This window comes from Argiope bruennichi, chromosome 1, assembly GCF_947563725.1.
Source record: "Argiope bruennichi chromosome 1, qqArgBrue1.1, whole genome shotgun sequence".
Taxonomy (NCBI): Eukaryota; Metazoa; Arthropoda; class Arachnida; order Araneae; family Araneidae; genus Argiope; species Argiope bruennichi.
Window position 1 is genome coordinate 34402269 of NC_079151.1, and position 9058 is coordinate 34411326.

At 25.1% G+C, this 9058-nt stretch overlaps 1 protein-coding gene across 1 annotated transcript; it reads right to left on the reverse strand.

The window, feature by feature from the left end:
- Positions 1–860: 860 nt before the first annotated feature.
- On the reverse strand, positions 861–9054 carry LOC129970668 (geminin-like). Its single transcript, XM_056084479.1, has 8 exons — positions 8831–9054; positions 7973–8074; positions 4434–4776; positions 4088–4156; positions 3828–3890; positions 2465–2547; positions 1177–1266; positions 861–1060 (listed from the first exon to the last, which is right to left on the reverse strand). The coding sequence occupies exons 1-8, from the start codon at positions 8870–8872 to the stop codon at positions 1046–1048; spliced, it is 807 nt and encodes a 268-aa protein (XP_055940454.1). The 5' UTR covers positions 8873–9054; the 3' UTR covers positions 861–1045.
- Positions 9055–9058: the final 4 nt, after the last annotated feature.

Sequence of the window (9058 nt, forward strand, 5' to 3'; positions counted from 1 at the left end):
AGTCTTAATTTGCAATAGCATTCTTAAATGTAAATTAGTTGCAAAATTTTATCAAGTTTTAAGCCTAAATTAAGAAAGTAAGCTAATATTCTAAACATAAAAAATTACACATTTGGATTAAAATAGAGTTTAAGAAATCTGGAAACAATTCCTTAAAAAAAGAAAAACATTTTAAAACATATGCAAATGATTTTAAAAGCATTTTATTCCAAATAAAATTCAAAATGCAGTTAGATTAGAGATCTGATATAGAAGGAAACGTAACAAAGCTAAAATAAAAGAATTGATCAAGTCGTTCAGTAATGAGTCTTGTAATTGCAATAAAATTATCCAATATGAATTATGGTAAAAGATTGTGAAATTTTAGCCTCAATTAATAAATCTGTACTTAAACATTATTTCAGAAAGATTCATTCTTAAAAATTAAACATTCTTCCAAGAGTGAGAAAAAGAATTTTTAAGGGATTTCTAATAAGTTTAGGATTTCTTTAATAAACAAAAGTCTTATGACAACAAAACACATTTCTATAAATGTAAAACATTATTTCAATCAATAAAACCTTGCAAGTTAAAGGGGGTAAATTATTTAGTATGACAAAAGTTAGTGAATCAGTTTAATAATTTTTTTTAAAAAACAGACAAATCAAATTATTTCACAGGAGTCATTAAGCAGAATTCATTTGTCTTTGATGTAATACAATAAATGATGATTGATTAATGTTGATTTTGATGTAATACAATAAAAAGCTTTAAATTTAGAGGATGGTTGACTTTAATGTTGTATTAGATTTTAATTGAAAAAAAAAACTACAATTAAAGATAAAAAATAAGCATATTTTGATTTTTGAAATTTAACAACTTTTTAAAAAGCATGGTTTTACAGAAAAATGTTATATTAACATCATACAAAAAGTATTTTTTTTAAACAAAAACATTACAAACACACATAATATATATATATATATCTATTCAGAATATGCAAAGAACAAGCTTCATCTAGTCAAATGCATAGTTACATCACAATCCATTTTCTTGGAGAATAGCACTAATCAAGTGCTTGCTGAAAAAGAAAAATATCTTTAGCTGTATCAATACTGCAAAAATTGCATTCAACGGAAAGATTACCACAAGTTTATAATATAAATGACAATACAGATTAAATATAAGAATACTTACTCTTAATACTTCAGCTAATTTTTCAGCTTCTTTTAAGCAACTTTTCAGTTGACTATTTTCAGTTTCAAGGACTTGTATTTGATCATATAGCTAAAAATGAGGATTTCAGTTATTAAAAAGTATGCAAATAAAATTTTTCAAATTTCAGTAAACAAAGATAATGTATTCTGTAAATATGAAATTCCATTAGTATAATAATACAAGAGAAAGATTTTTTAACAAAACATCCATTTTATATGGGAAATATTTAAATATTTTATAGTATTAAAAAATGCAGCAGTAAGTGATTATTTTTAGATTATTACTTATAATATCAAGGGAATTTGTAAAATTGTTAATTATAAGCAACTGATATATAAAATAATACATGCCAAAAAATTGTTACATGAAAACAAATGGTTGAAATAGCACAAAGACCAAAATAAGTATGATAGTACTAGCAAAAAGATAATATATCTGACGCACACAAAAAAAAAAAAAAAAAAAAAAAAAAAAAAAAAAAAAAACTGCTATTGGCAGTGCAGAATTTTAAACCAAAGTTTGTCACTTAAGTCCAATAAGCTTTTATTTGAGATCTTAACTAATATACATTTTTAATAATTAAGTAAAGTATTCAAAAATGACATTTTAGCATTTTCAAGCCAGGAACAGTAAATTATTACAAAGGAAGGAGACAAGATGGTTTTAAAAGGAAAAATGGAAATTTGAGATATCAAAAGCACGCATACACAAAAAAGGAAGCTTTTGAATTTATGATCAGTTACATATTTCATCATAGTTAAACTAATACTAAGTTTACATTTCTAAGAAAAATATTTAATCCACTTCATTACAGCCATATCAAGGAATATAATCAAAATGACAGCATGTAGGTAGTGGAAGATTTCAGTTTCTGTAAGAATTTTTTATTCTATCTATAAATGACAAAAATTTGATAAAAACTCATAACTAAGAAGAATCTATAGCAGCTAGCATGGATGAGGATACATACATTGACAAACCAAAAATCAAAAAGAATAGAAAGGTACAAGAACTATGTTTGCAGATTTTGCATAATAGGAAAGGAAACAACCCTCATTTTTACAATTTAGTAGTTCTTTTGAAGCTCTCAAAAAGACTTGCATCACTTTTTAAATGTTTAGAGTGAAATAAAAGGTTTTATTTTTAAAAATTAAATGGTATTTAAACAGGCGTAGATAAGTTGAATTTTATATTGTACAATGATTATAAATACTAACATTTATAATGCACAATAACATTAACATATAGTTAAAAAGTCTAAGATTACCTGCTCATTTTCACAGAGTGCTTGTTCTAAAGCAATTCTTCTCTCTTCGGCCAGCATTTTCCAATAACTATCTGGCGGGTTATCTAAAATTTTAAATAATAATTTTCATTTCTTGATTTTTTTTTAACTTTTGTAATGAATTTATATTACTGATAATTTACTGAATTAAAAACAATTCTAGAATCCAAATTTTTTCCCACAATATTAATTGTGTTCATTTAGATTACTAAATGAGTACTATTGATTACTTGGCCAGTCTATTTGGTTGAACTACATCTTATCAAATGAATGTGCTTTTTAAATTATACTTGCACAATAAGCAGAGCATTCTGATTAATTAGTTATGCATACAAAGTGGCCAAATTAGGCCATTATTAAGAATAGGAGGCTGCATAAGGTTTTATTTTGCTATATCTCTAAAAAGTGAAGGATAAACCTTTGATGGCATATCTAAAGCGTTGTATAGAGATAGAAAGACTGCCATGATCTCCCCCTCCCCATTAAAAATGAAGAGCAAAATCATGTACAAGATTTCTTTTGAAAATGGGGGAAGGGGACAGGCAACTATTGATTCATCTAAATGTTAAGAGCTTTTATGAAAAACAAATTGAAACTGATGAAAGCAGACTAATGTTCAGGGGATTGGTTCTTTGATTTTCCTAATTATTCAAAATACAGATTACATATAGAGAGATGTATAAATTGTATGTACAATTTGCATCAAGATAATTTAAAATCTGCAAAAACCAAAAAAATTTTTTAACATCAATGTTTGTAAAAGTAAAGCCTTCAATTAAATGATTTCAATTAAAAGTTACTGTCTACAGTTTTATATCAAATAGGAATTTAAAATTTTATTTTTCAATAAAACACACTAAATGGACAGCCATTTTTAACCAATTTAAAATGGCAATGGTCTCTTATGATAAAAGAAATATTTTAAAACAAGAATTTATCAAGGAATAAAATGTACTGAAACATTCCAAAGAAGAGATCTTGACACACAGAACAAATTCTACACTCCTAATCCATAATGTAATTTTTACTTTTTCATCTATTCATTAGAATTTATATGAAGAATACAACTTTACAAGATTTTCTCTTTTAAAAAACATGTTCTATAGAAATGTTAAAAACTGGTAATTTATTGCGATAAAATAATTGATAGCATCATTTTGCAATATATATTCTTTAAACAATTCCGATTCAAAGAAAACATTAAGAAATAAATAGCTAACAATTAAATATCCAAGTGATGTCTTAAATTTTACAAAAAATCTTTATCAAAGTTTTGGAATTTCATATTATCTTAGCTGATGGCAGAAGTTATTGAAATGAAAATCAGATTATAAAGATTGTTTACCAGAGGTAAGCATACTTGGACTGATAGCATTTCCCAAGTCCTTAGAATCTTGCAATGATGCAGCTATAAGAATAAGAAAAATTAAAGTATTTCAGTTCTGAAAAGTACTAGAAAATAAGAAAAATAATAAATCTGAATAAAATCCAAGATACAGATATTTTAGAAAAACTTTTTTAGCAACATGCTACAAAATTTGTAAATGTCCGAAAAACTATATAACGTATGATTAGGAATTAAAATTTTACGATATCTTTCCATACCTGAAGTAAGAGCACTACTTGTACTAATAGTAACTTCCACAGAATTTTTAGATTGCTGCAATTGCATATCTATAAAGTAAATGAAGATACATTAAAATGTATATTAAGATATTATATTATATATTTACAAGAAAGCATTTTACCATAAAATAAAGATTCCAGTAGAATAATTACATAAAAGTAATAACTCAATTGCAAACAATGTACTTTTGTCAAAGCAATGCAAATTTTTATTCACGAATACATTTAAAATTTTATTAAAATATTTTAAGTTTGTATTGTACAATAGTAATCGGATAACAGACAAGATAGAAGGTAAATTGAACTTTATCAATTATTAACATACCATTATCAACAGGGCTTCCAACAAATTCTAGATTTGATTCAAAAATTGTATTTGAAGTAGAACAAGTAGCAATGAATGAATCCATTTTTGATTGTTTTGAATCAACAGTACTTTGCTTTTTATTCTTTCTTGAAGAAGTCTTTTTGGGTTTTGTAACCTTTGATACTTTATTAGAGGACTCCTTTGTTTCTGTTCCTTCCTTGGATGTCATTTTCTTAACTTGTTCTTGTGAAACCATATTTTTTCTTTTCGATCGTCTAACAGTAGGCACAACAGGTGTATTTTCTTTACTTAATAGTCCATCCTCATAAACTTCAGTTTTCTTTCGAGATTCAGCCGGTTTCTGAAAACGAAAGCTTATATTTATCAAGATATAATTAATATATTTAACATTACAAATCAAGTAGCAAAAGAAGAAAGAATCCAAAGTTCTCTCAAACTGCTTAATCATGGAAATTTAATCTATTTTAAACTAAAAAAAATAATTTAAGAATTTAACATTAACTTTTTATACATTAAATTTAAACATTAGGACTTTTATACTAAAAACTCCAATGTCAGAATTCTGGTTATTTTATTGAATGAAAATATTTCCTAATGATGCTGAATATAAGAAAAATGTCTAAAAGAAATACAATTATCAATATAACTCTTTTTTACATTATACAACAATTGCAAACCAAGGCTATGCATTTGTAAGAAGATATTTATCTCAATGCCAAAACAAACATGAAATGGAATTAAAAGGATTTTAAAAAAAGATCAACATTTCATGTACAATACAGTAAGACTAAAAATTAACATTAAATGAATTTATAATTTTTATAAGTATTCCAAATTCATGCTATTCAAAGAAAATGTTGCTTCTTAAAAAAGACCCAAAATAATGTGCTCAAGAATACAAGACTTCTTTCCGCAGGATTGTAGCATGCCAAAAGATTTATAGCAAGTCGCCAGAATTTATCAAAAGGTTAATTAGAAATCTTAACATGATCCAATTTGTACTAGAGATTTCATTTTTTAATACGATAAAGTAGTCACATGTCAGAGTATTCTATACTCCAATAACATTTTCAAAACAGAACATTGACACACAGAGACCAATTGCATAAAGAAAAAAAAGAAAGCTTGTGTTTGATTGCAAATAGGCTCACTAAAACCAAAAGTTGGCCGATATAATGTTCACTACATATCAAAAGTTTCAATGATTCCGACTCTAAATCTCTAGATAACGAATTAGAGTTATAATTAGAAACTCTTAACCAAAAGATACATGATCATGTGGTTAAGAATAAAATAAAATGTTTAGTTAAAACATTGATTTCATCTTTAAAAACAAAAAAAAAAAAAAAAAAAAAACGATTATATATATTAGCATACAACAATATTAGTTGATGTAAATGTTTAATGGCCCGAAAAGCAAAAGAAAGGGGGGGGGGGGAACTAATGCTGAAATGTAAATTATTTTGATAGACGAGATTAAAAAAAAAAAATAGTTTAGATACTACTGAGTTAAAGAAATGTCAAACTGACAAAATTAAAAGGATAAGGAGAAAGAAATAAATTTCAAGGAACATGTTATAATTAAAAGTAAATATAAATGTTTAATATAGCATTTCGAGAAATGGTATAATAGAATTAAGAACAGGAAGGTACAAGTTAAGTTCAAAATGAAATTTAGTATAAATATCTTTAGAATGTTCATCAAAATATTAAAAATGCAATAGCCAAATAATTCCAAGAAAATAACCTTCAAACTTTTGTTATAACCCATATATTAGCAAATTTCAACATCCAAATAGTATGGTCATCACAATATTTTCTTCATAATGAAGAGACCAAGTTTCAATCCTAGATGTGATTTTAGTTTACTTTTAATTTTCATCAAAACTATTTAAATTTAATTAACAATTTCAAAATAGTTTTGATGAATGTTTCCTTTTTATGTAAAAATAAAAGTTAAACCATATAATACTTAACTTGTGATTCAGTTTGGTTTAACAGAAAATTATAAAAATATTTTAAATGGTGATGAATGTAAATTAGAGTTATTTGTTTCAATAAGTTTTGTCTAGTATTTCTAGATACCATTATATCAAATCTCACCTCAAATTCAATTTTATCTGTGCCATCTTATTGGGGGTAAAATATAACAGAACAAAATTCTCCTAATATATCTTTTTTTAAGCTGATAATTGTTATAATTACAAAATACTTTATTTTCAAGTTTTATTCCTGATCATGTAGAGAAATAATTTGATAAGGAAATTCAAAAATATATTTTTTTATAATGGATTTTTTATAATGGATATATTTTATTAAAGAAAAGAATATTTTTAAATTAATTAGCAGAAGTATATAACTAATCACTTCAAAAATGAATAATTAGGAATCTGGTTAGATAAACCTCAGAAAAATGACAAAATATCCTTTATGGAATTTTTATAGTACCAAATGATATTCCAATTCTTATACGAGGCAATTTCAAATTCCAAAACACTATGAATTTTTGATAAAAAGAATAAAGTCAGCAATATTTCTATTATGAATTAAAGAAAATCACTGACACATTAATTCCATCATATTCATAATTGCAAAAGAGAAAAACAAAGACAGTGTGAAACAGAATAAAGACCAATTTTAATATGCACCAGAAATTATCATGAATGATTATTAAAATGGAGTTTACTTGGCATCTATAAAAGCATCAAATTTTAATAAAAGTAATGTTTAAAAACAAAATTCACGTATCGAAATTACATTCTTTTAAAATCAATAACTAACAATCAAAACCAACTAGACATGCAGTTAAAAGAACTATATAATCAAATTTTCAAATTCATTTTCCCCATAAATAATTATTCAGAATCAAAAATTAAAAGTATCTGAAAGATCTGAAACCAATAAATTTCAAACATGAAAGAATCTTGTATTTATAAATAATATATTTCAGGATAGGATAATTATTTTATCAACAATTACGAAACAGTTTCCTAAAAATAATGCAAAATACAAATAGTGATGGAAAGAGAATGTTAATTAAAATTTTGAAGAAATCTTAAAGCATCTTGAAGTTAAAAAAATAAAGAGGAAGCATTTAACATTTTCCCAGTGAAAAAGAAATCTTAACAGTTCTATAACAGCCATACGAACTTCAATTTACTGCTTTAAAACTACCAAAATATAATCAGTTTCAAATGTGTTTATTTTGAGAAATGAGGGTACCCCTCCCTTATGCTTTATAAAAGCAAATAATTTATTTAATGTCTAGTTTTTTAATTAAAAATGAACAAGTTTCACAAACTGGGAAACAGCATTTTTTTTCTTATGCTAATGCACTTTCTTCTGAAAAGATCTTTTTTTATATTTGAAATCAAAATGTACATTCAAAGTGGCACATCAAACATTAAAGTTTGATACTTATATACATACAATATTCAGTTTGTATTTTGATAATATTTCAAAATTAATAAATTTAAAATATTTTTCATAGAAAGAAATGCATCTTAAGTTTTATATACAAAGAAAAAAATATATACCTTTCCATTTCCACTCATTAAGTTCGGAGAAACAAGCAAATCCTTATCAGTAGCTGAAACTTGCAACACTTGCAGCACTCTTTTAGACTTGTTATTTCTTAACTGAAAATACAATACAAAAAAGAAAATTTAATTTTTATCATAATAATTAATTTCCAATGCAAAATTTTATTCTTTTTGCATATTCAGAAAACTTGCCAAATTTTGAACAAAATTACTTAATTTTGAAAGCAAATACTTTAGGAATGTTTTTCTTAGTTTAATTTTTCTTCAAAGAATCTTGCTCATGTTGAATAGGATAAATGCTCAAATATGTAACTCAATTTAATTTCATTGTATCTCAAATTTTATGTCAAGTACAACAAAATTTCAATTTTTTAGAAATACTGAACTCTAGTCCAGTTTCTATATCTTAAATAATTAAAGCACATCTATTTTAAAATCTTACATACCGATTTGTCGTATTTGAATAGAAGAAAAACTATTTTTTAAAAATACAGTTCCTAATAATTCCAAAAATAATATCACCAAAGCTATATGAAAACTGGCAAGTCAAAAAGTTTTCATTTAATCCATATTCATTTAAATAATATAATTTGAACATTACAATCCTTTGTAATAGGGCTATCTTCTTATTAAAGTACTGAACTGAATATAGCTGTACATTCTCATCATTTATATCAATTTTTCGTTAACGAATAAATTAGTGTTAATAGTTAATAACAGAATGAATAAACTTAAGAGTATTTCTTGATTTCGCTTCCATTTCATTTGAAAATTTAATAGCAGCAGATTTATAAAAAATTTAAAATTAATAATTTGAACTAAATTAAAAATCAATAAGCATTTACTTCTTACTTTGGTAAGGGCTGGTGATTCCGACATTAATAAACGGCTCATATTCAGACTTCCTTCGCTCGACTAGATTCTCACCAATACTTTTCGTACGATAATACAATTTATTACTAAAATTTTGATGTTTAGGAACAAATAAATAAAGAAATCGCGAAGAGATATAAAATCCGAATTAAACAAAGCGCCACTGCAGATCTTTGACTTCAAGTGTTGATATGGTTACAGTCGTAT

Excerpts from the sequence above, each read along its gene's own strand:
- LOC129970668 (XM_056084479.1), bottom strand. The coding sequence starts at position 8,872 with ATGAGCCGTTTATTAATGTCGGAATCACCAGCCCTTACCAAA. Across the intron at positions 4,157-4,433 it reads TGGAAGCCCTGTTGATAATG|ATATGCAATTGCAGCAATCT; the intron begins GTATGTTAATAA and ends TTTACTTTATAG. Across the intron at positions 1,267-2,464 it reads CACTCTGTGAAAATGAGCAG|CTATATGATCAAATACAAGT; the intron begins GTAATCTTAGAC and ends CCTCATTTTTAG.